Source organism: Quercus robur, chromosome 8 (assembly GCF_932294415.1).
Source record: "Quercus robur chromosome 8, dhQueRobu3.1, whole genome shotgun sequence".
Taxonomy (NCBI): Eukaryota; Viridiplantae; Streptophyta; class Magnoliopsida; order Fagales; family Fagaceae; genus Quercus; species Quercus robur.
In genome coordinates, this window is record NC_065541.1 from 57,386,991 (window position 1) to 57,406,475 (window position 19,485).

Consider the following 19,485-nt stretch of genomic DNA (forward strand, 5'->3'; position numbering starts at 1 on the left):
GGTGCACTTTCAATACTCCATTAAAGCACTCCAATAGGTTGGTTGTTATTGCTCCGTATCGACGCCCTCCGTTGTGTGCAAGTGTCCACTTTTCTTTGTTTTCAACTTAGAGGTACTTGTGTGCAGCCGATTTGACATTGCGAATTAATTCCAGTGTGGCTTCAAACTTTTTGACTTGATTCGCACTTGCTACCCTCCATACCAAGTTCTTCAACTCCAGAATTTTCCATTTTGTGTTAACATTGCTGGCTACATGGCGGAGGCAGTACCGGTGAAGGGCCTGGGTAGGCTGCAACCAAGTCATACTTGTGTCATCAAAGCAGGCTTTTATCCCCGAATGTAGGTCAGAGATGATGCAAAGATTGGTCCGGTCCGTAACAAATCATTTCAGGCATGCTAAGAACCATCCCCATGTCTCCTTGCTCTCACTCTCAACAACGGCAAATGTGAGCGGATAAACCTTGTTGTTAGCATATGTTGCCATTGCTATCAACAACTTCCCCTTGTACTTGCCATAGAGGTGTGTTGCATCGACGCTTATCACCGGCCTGCAATGCTTGAACCCTTCAATACACGGACCAAAAGCCCAAAAGGCACAGTTAAATGTGCAAGTTCCTGACACACCACGATGGTCGCACTTCAATTGTGTCACTGTGGTTGGATCTGCATCTTTTAACACCGCTAGAAACCGAGGCAATTCTCCGTATGACTCATCGAAATCCCCGTAGATGGCTGCAACCGCCTTCTGTTTTGCATCCAAAACCTTATAGTGAGACACCCAATGGTCGTGCTTCGCATGCAGAAGACTACACAGGGTTGCTATTGTTCTCGAAGTGTCTTCCCGTTCGTATGACTCAAGTGTGATGGCAATGAACTTCGAATCCATCATCCTTCCATCATGATCCACCTGGAGTGACGAGTAAGTGTGGGGACCCTTACATGTTGTGATCATCCACTGCTTGTGCCTTTTGCTGCAGATAACTCGAATTGACCATAGACATGCATCGTGTACACACGTTACAACCAGTCTCTCTGGGTCTAACTTCATGTACTTAAATTTCTTATTGAGCCCCACAAAGAACATGGTTAACGCGTGCTGAACTGCAGCTTTATTCTTGAATAGCATCCCCTTGCTCGGTTCGCCCCCCGGTCACCAACTCATCAGACTTGTTTCCAGGGAAGGTGATGGGTCATGAATGTCATCCCATGTGTTTGACGTGAACCATTCGGGGTTAGGGTTCGAATTAGGGCAAGCATCCACATTGTTTTCAATTTGTACTTCATCTAAAAATTTCGGATTGTCTACCGATCCATCATTATCAATGAACTCCTCGTACACATCTCGAGTGTCATCCATTTCGATTGCCTTGTCCAAGTAGGTTTGGATATCTTCATTTCCGTGACTATACCCTCGACCCTCATGGGTATGGATAGACCCTAACACTTCGGCGTCTTCAATATTGTCCATAGTAACCGCATTGTAGGGCAAAGATGTCTCAGCTGTAACTGAAGGGTACACAACAGTTATATGAACTGATTCTTGTTCTCCATCTCTATTGGCATACTGCGAACACCCGTCGACATTAAACCCAACGGTGTCAACAGTTACATACAAGTTAGAACCTATGAATTGTAATGCCCGCTTTATCACTCCCGACATTATGTCCACATCATCGTTGCATTGTAACAGAATTGAATTGTAGAAAACTTGGGTACTCATCAGTTGCTGCGAAGCTCGAAATACAATGGAGATGTCATGGGAATCCTTGTCTAACCCAAGAGTTGACATTATCTTCCGTTTTAGTTTTCTCATGTGTATCCCATGTTACACTGCAACAAGCATCTGCTTTTGGTTCGAACCTCGGTATGATAGCCCGTGCAAATCATTAATATATGCCTCCCCATCGTAGTAAACGTAGAAGTAATGTGGACTCATAACAGACCTGAACCACAAATAGTAATAATTGTATCATGCTGTGTAATATTGTGAAATCATAGGCTAACTATACATGCCCTATGTTTGGGTGTTCACGCAGCTAAACAAACCTAAGCAAATTGTGCTAAAGATGATAAAAAATACTATTGAATAATTGTATCATCTAGTCCATCAAACTTCATTTCGAAAACAAAAATGTTCACACAATGTGTTTGGGTTTCATGTAGGATATTGTTAAACAAATGAGAATTTAGCAGCATTGTAAATAAGGTCGATAATTCCTAGCATGCAACATGTACCACATTATTATGTTCAGATACCCCCCATTGAAGACCCACAACGTTCAAAGAATTTGTGTTATCATAAATTGTACCACATTATTATGTTCAGATACCCCTATTGAAGACTCATTATAGAATTCTTGGGTATGAGGACATAGCTGTTGGCCAATCATGGTATTTTATTAATAAGTTTTCTTTAGTTTATGGGTGTTTATCCGTGTAGGTTTTGGTTCAATTCATTGAGGGTTTAGTGTTCAGGCAGATTGTGGGCAAATTTATGTTTATTCTTACTCGTACGCAATCCTACATCAAGTCTTTTTCTCTTCCCTATTAAAACCTTGGTTTTTCTTTCATCTGCCTAAAGCAAGGAAGTTATTTATGCTCTGACTCAAGAACAAGATCTGTACACAAAATGGTTCACCTGCATGCATCTCATCCTCACTCAACATGCTCTTGTCCCCTAAAATCATTCAAATGACGTTCCCCTCATGAATCTAAAACCACAGACAAGACCATTTCGAATTGACCCAGCAATGCCTTTTTCTTTGTACCAAGACTGGAAGAGTTTCTTAGCTAATGTCAAAGAAATGCCTTTTCTATTTTTCACTTACCAATCAACAAAAAGAAATGCCTTCTCTTTGTACCAAGTATGCTGGTCCAGCGACATATGCATGGTCTGAAATTTAACAAGTTGCTGTCTCTAACATGCTATGTCCAAGCTGAAACATAACACTTGTGTTGTGTTTGTGTCCAAATTTCATAGATCTAATTTGATGCGCAGGGAATATTTTAATAACAATAATTTCATGTGCAAGGCACCTTTTTTCCATCACTTTCTTGCAAATCAAACAAAGCTTAAAGCAAGGAAGGAAATTTATAAACAAAACTAAGCAAATTCAATTTCCAAGCCATGTTGGACTTATGTATATCTAGAGAGAGGAGATTCATATGTTGGACTTATGTTGGACTTTTAGTTGCTTAAAAGTAACAACTTCCTTTTATAGCCAAGAAAAATCCTAATTGTCTAATAATGAGGACATTGATTTTCTCTTTTTTTTGGTTTTGAATTGAAATTATCGAAAAATGAACCTCAAAAACTAAAATAAATTAAAAAGTCTAGATATTGAGCAAGGTTTTACCCCCATATACTCCACATCATCAACAGCTCAATGATCTTTTCGTTTCCTCACAGCTGCCTTCGCCGGTCTTGTCTTACTTGAAATTCAAAGGGATCACACATTACTTGAATGTACACATTCCCTAACAGCCAAAGTAGAGTTTAAAGAGAGGGATCGCACATTCCCTAAGGCCACAATGATGTGGAAAGGAGCTATATAGCTTCTCTTTTACCCCTCCACTAAATAGGGGTCAACACTTAATAGGCTACGTCATTGTGCAAATTCTGTGAGGATTTTGTGGAATGAAAAAAGAAAAACTAATGAGAAAATTCTATCGCAATGATCGATCACCCTTGACACCACTAATAAGTTGGGTGATGAATTGGGTTGCCATCCAATGTCACATGACTACTACAAATTCTACAACCACAAATAATGACGGTGAATACATGATTAACTGCATTGCAACAATGGTAACAGTTATTCAATACTATAGAGGATATACTTAAAACTTTTGGATTATGCGTTTGATGATGAAGCCTTTGAAATATCTACCAAGTGAAGTGAGCAATAGTTGACGAACCCTCTGCTTGATTTAATTATGAGAAAATGTTTGATCTGAGTATGATCATCACTTAAAGCACACAACATCATATGCAAGTCCTGTGACATTCTATTAAGGTAAATGATAAACGATTTACATTGCATGGAGGTGTACTGGCCAAATAAGAAAATCTAATGCAAATTGAGCACGTGATTGTTAATTTGAACATTCTAATTAACAGATAGCAATTAAGAAAGATGCTTTCCTAGCTGTGCAAATAATTACTTTATCATTTTGAAGATAGAAGACTAGGACATATAATAGTGGAGGTAGACATAGGAATAATTCCTTTTCAAGTTTTATATATCTTTTATAATTATGCGCAGTCTGTGGATTTCATAAATGTTTCCATAAATCATGGTATTTACCATCACCAGTCCCACAACCAGGGGGATGTATGTCAGTGCGGAGTGATCTTCGCAACCCATGTATCGGCACAATATTCTCACTCTGTATCTGTTCGATCTATGCAATCGGTTCGTCGGGGTTAGGAAGTGAAGGGTCTTGGGTGGGCTCAGCCTGAACTACAGGTGGGGTTGGTCGGCCAGGTGTGGGTACAAATACACAACCACCATCGTGGGTAGAGTCGTGAACAATGGGGGAGATAGCCGAGTGGGTGGTGGGGATCGAGGGCCGGCTTGAGCACAGGATGTGTGTTCTGCACTATCATCATGGCCAGCGAGGTGGGATGGCTGGGCAGTAGCGTCAGATGTGCATTGCAATGACTCGGTGCCATCCATGTACATGCCCCAGTCGCCCTCCAATGCCTCATCATCTGTACAAAAACACTTGTATTTATTAAGATGACAACAAGGGATTGAGTCAGAAAATGTCTTACTATTTGCAGCCTAGATATGATTCAATGGCATTTGACCCTTTACAAGGGATTTAATTTGGGGAATGAAACCTCTCATTTACACACTCACACACACAAAATGTCGTCCCAGTTGCAGCCTCATGGTTGCTTTCTTTTCCGATGTTCTTACTTTTTATTTTGATTGAATATTTTTCCATTTGCAATGGAAGTGTCATATTTTGCCCCAAGAAAAAAATGTCTACTATTTGCTGTCTTTTTTTTTATTATTCAATAATTATTTCAACTTTAACAATAAAATTTAAGAAAATTCTTGAAGGTGAGTGATAAAATTTGATGTTTTAGGATGGAGAAAATTTTCTAACCGAGAGTGGAGAAAGATTACTTGCACTATTAGTTAATGCATTACTCATAAAAATCTCTCTCTCACTTTTTTTGTTTTTTGATTGGAACAGTCTGCATTCATTCTACTAAAAATGGAAGACAACAAAGTCCAAAAACAAAGCTAGAATAGAATTGAAAACACAGAGCAACTACAAAGCTGATACAATAACAATAAAACATTGTTTTTAACACAAGATTCAAAATGTATAATTACCCTAGAAACTAGAAAGTATAAAGGAGAGGTTCATTCGTAAGTAAGTTCGCAGAAACTCAGTTTGAGTGGGATCATAGAATCCAATAACTCTATTGTAAAGTGTAAACCCTACATGACAAGGGCCAAATGCGTAAGCAATCCAAATAGACCCGCACCTAGTGCATGTTGTTTATAGAATCCAATAACTATTGTAAAGTGTAAACCTTCCCAATAAAACTAATGCTTAGGACACCTAGACTACCCTATATAAACCTTGTTTTGTTCATAATATCTAATAAAACTTTGTCTTTAATTCATTATTGGTATATTTAATTAACTATAATAAAAAAAATTATAAAAAAAACCTTTGAATTACAAAGTCCAGATTTGTTTACTTGTTTATACTCTATCATTGTTATTATTAGTATTTTTTTAAACTCTAATTTTATGAACTTCATAATGTGATCACAACTTTGAATTTCCTCATATAATGCTAATTTTATTTTCATGGTCACGTAGAAATATTTTTAAAAGGAATTACATTGGCAAACATATTATTGTGCTTTATACTCGATGAAAAAATGAATAGAATTACTGTTTTTTCATACATAAGCAAAATATATTAGCATTGATGTGTATATGTTAAAAGTGGATAATAGTATTGTGATTGTAGTTTATAAGGAATGAATGAAACAGTTTTGCATGTCTTACATTTCAATACATATATATTTTGCTTGGAAGAAAAAGTGATTATTCCCACTGGTTAATATTTAAAGTGCTTAGTTTTAATATTTAAAGTTTGGGAGAACACTGTAACTAATTATACCATAATTAAGATAAGGAAGTGCAAATTAACCCTAAAAACAACTTACCAAACAATACATACTTCGCTATTATAATATGTCCTCTAAATAAATTACAACTGAAAGTAGTAGAAGTGAAAGTTAGTAAGAATTGGAGGTATTAGAGTTGGAAGTTACCCAAGTCATTGTCATCCTCATGACCACCTCCACGACCTCCACTGTGTCCATGACCTCCACTACGTACACGCCCTCCTCCACCATGGCCTGTGGCCTGTGTGCTCGCCTCAGTCGCCGTGGCACGCGCGTTCTCTAATGCCACTCAGCTCAACTCTCCGACAACATCTAGCGTCCTCTTCAGGTGGTTGTACACTTGGGAGTCTGGTTTGCATTGCAATAGTAATTCCACATTGGACTAAACCTGCGAAATAAAGGAGTCCCGTTAAAACTTTTCTGGTTACTTTTGTGTTGTGCAACACTATGCCTTTAATGGCAAATCGTATGATTTTTGACTATATCTCTTGGCAGGTAATTCATGACCGATTTGGAAACAAATTATGCATGTTGAGCTTAGTCATATATATATGAACATTGAAATGGCACACCAGTACATATTGCTTGTGACAAATGCATATCTAGTGGCAAGAAATGACTCTAAAATGAATGTCAAAATATTGATTCAATGGCTCCATAAAACTTAAATTTTCAGAACGCATGCAGCAACACACATATATTGTCAATCCATAAAAGAAGCATCGAATTGTTGCCTTACAGGATTTCCCAATAAGCCGACTCGTGCGTAATGTACTGTCTAGTCGTCCTTCGGTACTACTCCATGTAAGCAGCAAGGTACATCGTGTCCCCATCCAATGCTGGTGCGTTGGCAATACGTTCCTCTCTATGGGCCCATCGGTCAATGTAGACAGCATGCTTTCGCACCCAATCCCTATCTAGTTTACCTTGGAGGGAGATTCTGTGGAGATCAACCGACGTATCCACAATATTCGGTGGCGCTTGCTTCATCCTGAACTGACGAAAGACACGTTCGGGATGATGATCCTCTACCATCTAGAAATAGATCAACGGCACAGTGGCCCTCCATATATGTCAGCCGACAGTGCAATATGGGGGCAACAAGTCTAGGACATCCCTGTACGGCTCCCAGACAACCTGCATAAATGGTCAACAAAAAAACAAGTCAAATACGTACTTATTTGTGTCAATCCTCAATGTGAGCACACATGTATAAAACCATTGAAGAATCATTTCACTAAAAATCCTAAGACATTCTTGACCTATTTCCCCCTCTTATTGGATTTGACATGGTAAGATGCACCCAGATACTACTAGTTGCACTAGCTAAAATCGAGGGAGAAAATTTAAGGGCACACAGCTAAATATGTGTGGAATCAAAACGACAAACATCAGTGTAAAATTACTATTGAAGGTACTTTATATTGACTGCCCACCTTTTTTCGGAATTCGTAACTAATTCCTTGTATATCTATGGTCTAATCGACCAAAGTTACATTATTAACTATACACATGCAGTAGTTAACAACCCTAAAAAGTGAAAAACAAAAATATGGAGAATTATATCCTTGTGACATGAAGCGGTAGAATACCTGGTATGCCCGTATACTCGACAGTGACGCATGATATGCAACTAGCACATGTGTGGCATGCTCTGTCGTGCTCTTCGGCCCCTTCCATCTAGTAAACATAAAATTTTAGATAATGCTCATTAGTTAATATCAAACAACAATGCTACCACGAAAATAAATGCGTAGCAAAAATGAAGCCATTAATTAGCTTTCGTATTTTCAGTGATATGAAAATACTTATTAGAAATAAGAAATGAAATACCTAAAACCTTTGCAAGGCTTAAAATTTAAATGGATCTGTAGTTGTAATTGATGAAGTGTTGCAAACAAATAATTTCTAGTTGGCAGGTTCAATTCTCTCCTAATTTTATGCCTTCAGAACTGAAAAGAGATTAATTTCCATATGATAGGGGGAAAAAAGTGAATTAGGATGTTGTCATAAACATGAAACTAATATTGGAGCTATCTGGCCTGATGTACCATGGTTTACTGCACTACATGTGAGTCAAACGCACACAAAGGGCATTAAGAGCATTGTAGTTTAGACGTTTTCTCCGAAGGTGATTTCATTGGTTTCATCCCCACTTGTTACTATTAAAAAAAGAATTAAAAACGAAGTCTAGACTGTGAATTTTTGAGCATACGAATATGCCTTTAGAAAATATAATAAACACAAACAAATTCATTGTTTCATAATAATATGAATCTAGATATAAATTCAGAACAAAGTATATAAATTGGTTAACAAACAACCCGTTTTTTCCTTGTTGAAAAAAAATGACCAGTTTACATACACTACCAAATGAAATTATTACAAAGACTTTTTCATGAGTTAGCCAAAATTCAAAAACAAACATCTTCAATATTAAACTTAAATATGATCAGATTATATACTATTTACAAATATTTTGTACAACCTATTTTTATAAATTGTGGCCGAGTACATATTAAGTACTGAATGACATGTGTGACTGTGATTCCCATTGCACTAATAGATGCAACTAAGTGTTTTGTATTAGCATTATCTATTAATGCTAATACAAAACACTTAGTTGCATCTATTAAAAAAAAGTATATTGTATTTGTAATTTTCTTCTACACTCATAACAGTGTATATTGGCATGCTATATCTTGTTAAGTAATCCATTAAATTAATTTCAATTGGACTTTTGGTTTGAAACAGGGTTTACTTCTCGACAACAGTGTCCTTAGTGAATGTATTACAAGTGGCATACATGCAAGGATTTTGACCAACTATAGACACATGCACGGTGAATGACAAATGGCATGACAATTGTATCAAACTAATCAAATAACATACCGACTGGCAAGGAGACCTACCTCCACTGGCGGTTGTGGCGGCCTCATAATAGGGCATACCAGTGGGAACCTCGAATATGCCCATAGCTGCACCAACATCACTGCTCCTCTAATCTGCATCGCCTTCATCTTCAATGCCTTGCATAAGTGCCTGTATAGCCAGGCTAATGCTCCACTACCCTACAAGCATGAATGATGATTTGGATAAGCCTTTCGAAGCTTCTGAAGTATAGTTTGCTCTTAGTTAGATGGAGTCTTCTACAGCACCTAGCCCTGATGGCTTACAACCTTTATTCTATAAGCAGTTCAGGACCAAAGTGGGTGTAGAGGTCACTGATGCAGTGCTTTCTATGTTAAATTTAGGTACTATTCCAAACAACTTAAATCATACTCACTTAACCCTTATCCCAAATGTGTAGAGTCCTAAGCAAGTTATGGATTTCAAGCCTATTAGCTTGTGTAACGTCTTGGATAAGCTTATTGCTAAAGTTTTTGCAAATCGTTTGAAATCCCTTCTCCCCCAGATAATCTCTGAAACTCAGAGTGCCTTTGTGTTAGAAAGACTTATAACTGATAATATCCTAATTGCACGTGAGACGCTTCACTACCTGAAAGCTAAAAGAACGGGTGAGTTGGGGTATATGGCCTTAAAGCTTGACATGAGCAAGGCATATGACCGAGTTGAATGAGTTTTTCTTGAGAAAATTATGTTAAAGATGGGATTTAGTCAAAGTTTCATTCACCTCATTTCCATGTGCATTCGATCAATAACCTACTCCATTATGCTAAATGGATAGCCCCATGGTTTCACATGCCATCCTAGGACAGATGCATGTCATTTTTCACATACCATCATAGGATAGATCCATGTTATTTCTCACATGTCATCTTAGGATAGATACATGTCATATATTCACATGTCACTACGTGATAGATTATACATGCCATGCATCCACATATTACATAATTTATTATTATTTCATTTCACATTACATGCATGTCACTCTTTTAAAATCGAATGCCAAATATTTTAGCAGTTGTTGGTGAGATTTTAAGATTAAATTCAAAATGAGGAACTATCCTATCCATATAGGCATGGAGACTTTTCCCACACGTAACAAAAAATACACAGGGCACATATAACACACTCAAATTCATGCTCACACAACCATAAACCTGAAACCCAAAAACCCACAGATGAATACATTTTAAAACAATCTCCAAACCCTAAATCAGAAAATACCATGACAAACCATACCCAAAAATACTATCTTTCAAAACCCCAATCCCAATCACAAAAGCAATCAATATACAACATAAATTTAAGAACTTTTGGCCATGGGTCACAGGAAAAAGCAAATAGAAAATAAAGAGAAGTGAGAGAGAGAGAGAGAGAGAGGAGAGGGTGGCAGCCACCATGGTGGTGGCTCTTAGTGGCAGTGGCTATGGCCTCGGCCTTGGCTGGGTCTAAAAGAGAGAAATGTGGGGCCCGTTTGGTACGTGTGTTTAAATAACAGTTTTCAGTTTTTTTAGAAATATGTGTGAGTGAAAAAGTGTGTGGAAATGAGTGTAATGTTGTTTGAAAACTGAAAATATGTGTTTGAAATTATGTACCAAACAGCCCCTTGGTGGTTAGTGGTTAGAGGTTGAGAACCACCGTTGTTAGTGGTGGTGGAGCAGAGGGAGAGAGCTATGACTGGAACGAGGGATAAAAAGAGGTTTAGGTTTAACCTGATAGTAATTTAGGTTGGGTCTAGCTTGACCCATTTGATTAGGGCCCTACTCAGTTCTAAGAGTGTGGTCCAGAAGACCAACCCGAAATTCTACTCAATCTAAAACCCAAACCCCATCATTGGCCCAATTCGAAAACTACACCAACCCACTCTCTTAAATCAACCAAGCACCTTGCAACCATCAGCTACTTAGGTCTCCATTTTAGCTAGCCCATCAACAAAGCTCAGCCCAACCCAAAAATTAAGAGCTCTTACTCCCAACCGGTCCACAAGCAAAGCTTTTCCAAAATTACAAACCAATCCCAAATCTTTTCAAAATTACCATTTTGATTAATAACTTTTGCAAAATTATCCTTTAACCCAGATTTTCCAAAATTACAATTTACCCAAGATTTCACAAAATTACTTTTTGACCCTTAAAATTCCAAAAATTGCACAAAGGCCCTTGAGGTCTCAAAAATGCATTTTCAATCTCATTTTGTGCCAATATGTGTGTGTATATATATTTTTTTTAAATAATAAATTTGTCAAATGACTTTGTTTTCACACTTTATAGGAATTCAACATTTTCTTGTTATTTCTTGTGTCGTTTAGTTGCTAGTTGGAGGATACAAACTCCAAAGCTGGAAATGTTAGTTGTTATTATTCTTTCAAAACCTATCAAAATAAAGTTAATAATTGTCAATTGTGTTATGTTAATTTAACACTAATCTATATTTAGTATATTTTGGATAAGTTATATACCTATTTTTAGGTCAGGTTGTGTGTATTCTTTTGTTCCAACCAACGTGCGTTTTAAATGGTAGTCTCACCAAAATCAATGAGTTTAGCATTTTGATCCTAAATATTAAGGGAAATTCAGTTATAATTTTTGGTGGATAAATTAGATAGAAAAGCAAACATTTATTTATATAGGTTTTCTAGTATATAGGTGTTTTTAGAATATACATTATCTATGCAAATGTTTTCTGGCATTATGTTGCCATGAACATACGGGGGCTTAGCTGTATTCAGTGCCAGTAGACTCTCGAATATGCCTTGTAATATATGCAAAGTCTGTCTCCAGTCTAAGTCTGCCAATAACTTTATTAGTATTAGAACTACAAAGGAAGTTGAAAGAAAGAACAGAACAAAGGCAATTAATAATCTGTTAGTTTAAGAACTTGGAATATTTAAATTGTTATGTTTTATGCTGGAAAATAGAAACCTTGGAGTGCACTAGAGAGTATAGACATCTCCTTGTAGCCTTTCATAAACCAAAGAAAGTAGTCATTTCTTTCCCTTGTAAGTTGTATCCCGTACTATACTCGTAGAGTTGAACAATATTTGAGTGGTGATTGAATTTTGGAAGGTAGTTTTCTCATTCTGAGAATTGATTGAATTGAAAATGAATTAGTTTTTAGGATTAAAAATACAAAGACATGCAAAATAAAATTAAAATTACTTACTTCACCCTCGCTTTTATTGAAGCTATTTTTGGGCATGACATTCACAGCAGCATCTTTACCAATGTCCTTAAATTGACTACCATAAATAGTTTCCAACCTACCACTCTTAATTACGTTTGAGAAATTGTTTGAAACCTTTTTAATATCTAGTCCCTTGGTATACAAACATTGGGCCAAATTAAAAAAGGCTTTAAACAACTTCTTGAATGTAACTAATGACATTGGTAAAGATTGGGCCATTTATGATGGAGATCAAGGCACCGCGTCGAAGGATCTCGTTCAAGTACCAATTGGGTCGGTTACAAGAGCACAAGCAAAGAAGTTCAGGGATGTACTTAACGGACTCATCCAAGAGTTATGGGCTCAAGCAAATTCGTGGAGGCCCATTGAGCATGATCCACATGGGCAACAAAAAATCGTCACCTTGATTCAAGTTCAAGAAGGATCCGGTCAAGGCTAAGAATTGGCATGAAATATTTTGGGTCTATGTAAAAAACGTTATTCTAGGTTTAGGTGATTTATTTCCTTATTTTTAGGTGCATTTAATGCTTTTTAGGTCAAACTTTATTCCTAATATGGTTAGGTATCAATTAGGAGTTATTCTAGAATATATTTTCTTGTCTATCAAGTTTTAAGGAGCCCTTAAATAGTCATCTAAGTCTGTAAACGTTTTTCAGACATTATTGATAAAACTTGTGAGGTTTATTCTCTTTGGTTCTTTGAAGAACTACTCAAACTTATCGGGAATTCCCGTGGCGTTCATCTCGACTTATCAAACGGAGTTTCCACCACCGTTTGTGGCATCTTCCTTATACCGAGGTTCTTGTTTGTCATAAACAACGGGTCGAGGTCTCCCATTTGAATCTGTCCATAGAACGATCTTGGGTTCCCTTTCGTTGTTGGGTCTCGTTATTCTTGATGGGGTTCACATCATTTGGTATCAGAGCCAGGTTTCTAGTTCAAGTTTGCCTATCCTTTAACATATTTATCTCTTCTTAGCCGAATTTCCTTTACCCTATCTGTTCAAATCTTTGTTTGTCTTGTTGATGTCTAAACTATTAGTCTGGTCTCACATCTCTTAGTTATTTCGAAATCTTATTTCATTATTCTCAAAAGCTAGTTGCTGATCATAAAAAAAAAAAAAAAAAAAAAAAAAAAAAGAGACTCGAAGAAGAAGACAGAAAGGAGTTCGAAAAAAAAAAAAATTCACTATTCTGTGCTTCCAAAATTCCAAAACTGTCATATTCCTTCTAATTCTAATCTGAAAATTTCCATATTCCTTATGTTCAAATCTGAGATTCCTTGATTAGTTCTTGGTGAATTGTTGTTGGAAATTTTGAGTTGTTTGTTTAGTTTCAAAAGAACTGAAAGAGAATTATCGAGTGGAAAAAGGCAAGAGTGGTGAGAACATCAGAGGATAAAAGCCATATTATTTTAAGTGAAACACGAGTGGAGAGTGATCCACATTCTTGAGTGTAACACGTAAGGGAGTGATTCGTGAGGTTCCTTTTTTTTTTTTTTTTTTTTTCTCTTCTAACCTTTGTTTTGCAGCAATCATGTCTCACGATAGTGGTAAGAGCATTGCCAAAGATAATACAAAATTGGCTGATCCGAAAATGTTTTTGGAGGCCATGATGAGTGAGATGAGGCGTGTGATGAAGATGGAGATGGCGCAGGTTCACGAATGGATAGATCAGATGGAGAATAGACGTGAGGAGCAACCACAAAACGGTCATAATTTGCGTAGAAGGGAAAGAGTTCCACCGAGGGAGGAGGATGAAGAGCGTTATGGGTCTGGTTTTGATGAAGAAAAGATCGGGATTCCATTGTTAGCAACAGGAGACCTGGAGGAAGATTTAGAGAAGCTAGGAATCGCGAAGATAACAACTTGGGTGGTATTAAGATGAAGATTCCGTCCTTTCAAGGTAGGTCTGATCCTAAGGCATATCTTGAGTGGGAGAAGAAAATGGAGTTCGTGTTTGATTGCCACAATTACTCCGAGACAAAGAAGGTAAAATTAGCCGTGATTGAATTTTCTGAATATGCTATTACTTGGTAGGATCAGCTTGTGATAAACAAGAGGCGGAATAGAGAACACCCCCAATAGACACATGGGAGGAGATGAAAGTAGTAATGAGAAAGTGATTCGTTCCAAGTTGCTACTACCGAGAGTTGTACAAAAAGCTACAAGGTCTTAGACAAGGGAGTCGAAGCGTAGAGGACTACTACAAGGAGATGGAGATTGCTATGATCTGCGCTAATGTAAAGGAGGATCGAGAGGCTACAATGGCTAGATTTTTGCTTGGCTTAAACCAGGAGATCCATGATAAGGTAGAGATGCAGCATTATGTGGAATTGGAAGATATGGTGCATATGGCTATCAAAGTGGAACAACAACTCAAAAGAGGGAATGGGACACGTGCAAGCCATAACTCTAGTTCTACCTCTTGGAAATCGAGTCATGCTAAGCCGCTGGATAAGTCTCAAATGCCCAAACTCGAGCCCAAGTCCTTGACCACCAGCCACGTTCCTCAAGGTAAAACCGAAGCTTCTACCTCTAGGAATCGTGATATTAAATGTTTTAGATGTCAAGGCAGGGGCCATATAGCAAGTCAATGTCCAAACAAGCAAGTCATGGTGTTGCAAGCCAATGGTGAAATTGTGACCGATGATGAAGATTCCGACACCGACGACATGCCGCCATTAGAGGATATTTCTGAGGAGGAGTATTTAGCCCCTGGCGCATTGACATTGGTAGCGAGGAGAGCATTGAGCTTGCAAGCAAAAGGAGTTGATGAAATACAACGGGAGAACATCTTTCACACTAGGTGCTACTTTAAAGACAAGGTGTGTAGTGTGATTATTGATGGTGGTAGTTGTACTAATGTTGCAGGCACAATTATGGTGGAGAAATTGGGATTGCCCATGGTAAAGCACCCTAGACCGTACAAGTTGCAATGGCTAAATGATAGTGGTGAGATCAGGGTGAACAAGCAAGTATTAGTTGCATTTCGAATCGGTAAACACGAAGATGAAGTGTTGTGCGATGTAGTACCGATGCAAGCGGGACACTTATTGCTATGGCGTCCATGGTAGTTCGATAAGCAAGTGAAGCATGATGGCTTTACGAACAAGTACTCTTTTGTACTTAATCAATGATCAATCACTCTTGTACCATTGACACCGCAACAAGTATACGAGGATCAAGTAAGATTACAAAAGGAGAGTGATCAAAAGAAAGAGAGTGAGCAAAAGAAAAAGAGTGAAAATCAGAGAGAGGCCGAGAAAAATGAGGAAGAAAAAGAAAATCAAAGTTCGGCCCTTGAGAGAAAATCAGAGAGAAAACAAAAGAATTTCTATGCAAAAGTGAGTGAGATCAAGCGAGCAATGTTTTCAAATAAGCCGATGATTGTACTTTTGTACAAAGAGGCACTTTTAAACACTAACGAACTTGACCTTGCTTTGCCTAGTTCTATTGTTTCTCTTTTGCAGGAGTACGAGGATGTCTTCCCCGAGGAAACACCATATGGGTTACCTCCAATCCGAGGGATTGGACATCAAATTGATTTTGTTCCCGATGCAACCATTCCAAACCGACCAACTTATAGGAGCAATCCCGAGGAGACAAAGGAGCTTCAACGGCAAGTAAGTGAATTGTTAGAGAAAGGGCATGTGAGGGAGAGCATGAGCCAATGTGCAGTTCCGGTCTTACTTGTACCTAAGAAGGATGGGACGTGGAGAATGTGCGTTGATTGCCGAGCCATCAACAACATAACGTAAAGTATCGTCATCCTATCCCACACTTAGATGATATGTTAGATGAGCTGCATGGTTCTTGCATATTTTCTAAGATTGATTTAAAAAGTGGTTATCATCAAATTAGGGTAAAAGAAGGAGATGAATGGAAAACCGTCTTTAAAACAAAATATGGTTTGTATAAATGGTTAGTTATGCCTTTTGGTTTAACTAATGCTCCGAGCACCTTTATGAGACTTATGAACCATGTTTTGCGTGCATTTATAGGCAGATTTGTTGTTGTCTATTTTGATGATATACTCATTTATAGCAAAAACATAGACGATCATGTAGTACATTTGAAATCTGTTTTAGATGTGCTAAGGAAAGAAAGGTTGTTTGCTAATTTAAAGAAGTGCACTTTTTTCACCGATAAGCTTGTATTTTTGGGATTTGTTGTTAGTGCACAAGGTATACAGGTTGATGAAGAGAAGGTACGTGCAATCCAAGATTGGCCGAGTCCCACAAGTGTAGGTAATGTTCGTAGTTTTCATGGACTTGCTAGTTTCTACTAGCGGTTCATGAAGGACTTCAGTAGCTTAGCCGCACCGCTTACCGAAGTGATCAAGAAGAACGTTGGATTTCGGTGGGGAGAAGAACAAGAGAAGACATTTCAATTAATCAAAGAGAAGCTGACTAACACACCTTTGTTGTCTTTGCCCAACTTTTCTAAAACGTTTGAAATTGAATGTGATGCTTCAGGTATTGGTATAGGAGTCGTTCTTATGCAAAAAGGACGACCAATTGCTTACTTTAGTGAGAAACTCAGCGGGGCAGTCTTAAACTACCCAACTTATGACAAGGAGTTGTATGCATTGGTTCAGGCTTTAGAGACGTGGCAGCACTACCTATGGCCTAAGGAGTTCATGATTCACACCGATCATGAGTCCTTGAAACACTTGAAGGGCCAACACAAGCTAAACAAAAGGCATGCGCGATGGGTGGAGTTCATAGAGACGTTTCCATACGCCATTCAGTACAAGCAAGGTAAGGAGAATGTAATCGCCGATGCACTTTCTCGCAGGTATGCCTTACTCTCCACACTTGATGCAAAATTGCTTGGTTTTGAACACATTAAAGAATTATATGCTGAAGACCACGAATTTTGTGAGGAATATCGAGCTTGTGAGAAAATCGCCTCTGGTAAGTTCTTTAAGCTTGATGGATTCCTATTTCGAGAAAATAAGCTATGCATGCCTAACTGTTCTATAAGGGAGTTATTAGTGCAGGAATCACATGGTGGGGGATTAATGAGACATTTTGGAGTTGCAAAGACTTTAGCTATTTTGCAAGAAAACTTCTATTGGCCTTACATGAAACGAGATGTCGAACGGATTTGTGGTAGATGTGTCACATGTAGGCAAGCTAAATCCAAAGTGCAGCCCAACGGTTTGTATACTCCTTTACCAATTCCTAGTGAGCCTTGGATTGATATTTCAATGGATTTTGTATTAGGATTGCCTAGGACTAAACGTGGAAGAGATTCAATTTTTGTGGTCGTGGATAGATTTTCTAAAATGGCACATTTTATTCCATGTCACAAAACAGATGTCGCTTCACATGTTGCTAATTTGTTCTTTAGAGAGATTGTGAGATTACATGGCATGCCTAGGACAATTGTTTCGGATAGAAATGCTAAGTTCTTGACCTATTTTTGGAAGACTTTGTGGTGTAAGTTAGGTACTAAGCTATTGTTTTCTACTACTTGCCATCCACAAACTGATGGTCAAACTGAAGTAGTAAATAGGACTTTGTCTACTCTATTGAGGGCAATCATTAAAAAGAACATCAAAACATGGGAAGAATGTTTACCACATGTTGAGTTTGCATATAATAGAGCTGTTCATTCTGCTACCAAATTTTCTCCATTTGAAATTGTGTATGGGTTTAATCTTTTAACTCCATTAGATTTATCTCCTTTACCTTTGACGGAGCACGTTAATTTAGATGGCAAAAAGAAAGCTGACTTTGTGAAGCAGATTCATGAGAAAGCAAGACTCAACATTGAGCGAAGAACGAAGCAATATGCCACACAAGCCAACAAGGGACGTCGCAAACTGGTTTTTGAACCCGGAGATTGGGTTTGGCTGCATATGAGAAAAAAAAGATTCCCGGCGAAAAGATGTTCCAAATTGCTCCCAAGAGGAGATGGTCCCTTCCAAGTCCTCGAGCGTATCAATGACAATGCTTACAAGCTAGATTTACCTGGTAAGTACGATGTAAGTGCCACTTTTAATGTTACTGATTTGAGTCCTTTTGATGTAGGTAATGATTTGAGGGAAAATCCTTTTCAAGAGGAGGGGAATGATGGAGATCAAGGCACCGCATCGAAGGATCTTGTTCAAGTACCAATTGGGCCGGTTACGAGAGTAGAAGCAAAGAAGTTTAGGGATGTACTTAACGGACTCATCCAAGAGTTATGGGCTCAAACAAATTCGTGGAGGCCCATTGAGCATGATCCACGTGGGCAACAAAAAATCGTCACCTTGATTCAAGTTCTAGAAGAATCCGGTCAAGGCTAAGAATTGGCATGAATATATTTTGGGTCTATGTAAAAAACGTTATTCTAGGTTTAGGTGATTTATTTCCTTGTTTTTAGGTGCATTTAATGCTTTTTAGGTCAAACTTTATTCCTAATATGGTTAGGTATCAATTAGGAGTTATTCTAGAATATATTTTCTTGTCTGTCAAGTTTTAAGGAGCCCTTAAATAGTCATCTAAGTCTGTAAACGTTTTTCAGACATTATTGATAAAACTTGTGAGGTTTATTCTCTTTGGTTCTTTGAAGAACTACTCGAACTTATCGGGAATTCCCGTGGCGTTCATCTCGACTTATCAAACGGAGTTTCCACCACCGTTTGTGGCATCTTCCTTATACCGAGGTTCTTGTTTGTCATAAACAACAGGTCGAGGTCTCCCATTTGAATCTGTCCATAAAACAATCTTGGGTTCCCTTTCGTTGTTGGGTCTCGTTATTCTTGATGGGATTCACATCAATTTATATCGGTCAATTTAATGATATTGGTAAAGATGCAGGTATGAAAGTCATTCTGACAATAGATTCAATGCAAGCAAGTGGGAAGTAAGTAATTTTATTTCTATTTTGCATGTTTTGTATCTTTAACCTTAAAAACTAAGGGTGTGGCTTTTGTCTAGTGTCCTATAACATTGGACCTACTGCAATCATGACACGTGTCTAAAAAATGGACACGGGTCATGATTGTAGCAGGTCCAGTGTACTGGAGGTACTGAACAGAAGTTGCGCCCAAAAACTAATTCATTTTCAATCAATTCTCAGAATTAGAAACCCGTCCTTCCAAAATTCAACCACCATTCAAATATTGTCCTACTCCATGGGTATGATACTGGATAAAAGTGAAAGAAATTGCTACTCTCTTTTTTTCTTGTTTATAAAAGATTACAAGGAAATGTATATTGTAATTCAAGGTATTTTA

At 37.9% G+C, this 19,485-nt stretch overlaps 1 protein-coding gene and 1 pseudogene across 1 annotated transcript; one reads left to right on the forward strand and one right to left on the reverse strand.

The window, feature by feature from the left end:
• Window positions 1–382: 382 nt before the first annotated feature.
• Window positions 383–1,084, reverse strand: LOC126696525 (uncharacterized). The gene has a single exon (XM_050393248.1). It carries the CDS (start codon window positions 1,082–1,084, stop codon window positions 383–385), a length of 702 nt encoding a protein of 233 aa, XP_050249205.1.
• A 13,054-nt stretch (window positions 1,085–14,138) lies between these two features.
• On the forward strand, window positions 14,139–18,552 carry LOC126696526 (uncharacterized; annotated as a pseudogene).
• Window positions 18,553–19,485: the final 933 nt, after the last annotated feature.

Excerpts from the sequence above, each read along its gene's own strand:
- LOC126696525 (XM_050393248.1), bottom strand. The coding sequence starts at position 1,084 with ATGTTCTTTGTGGGGCTCAATAAGAAATTTAAGTACATGAAGTTAGAC.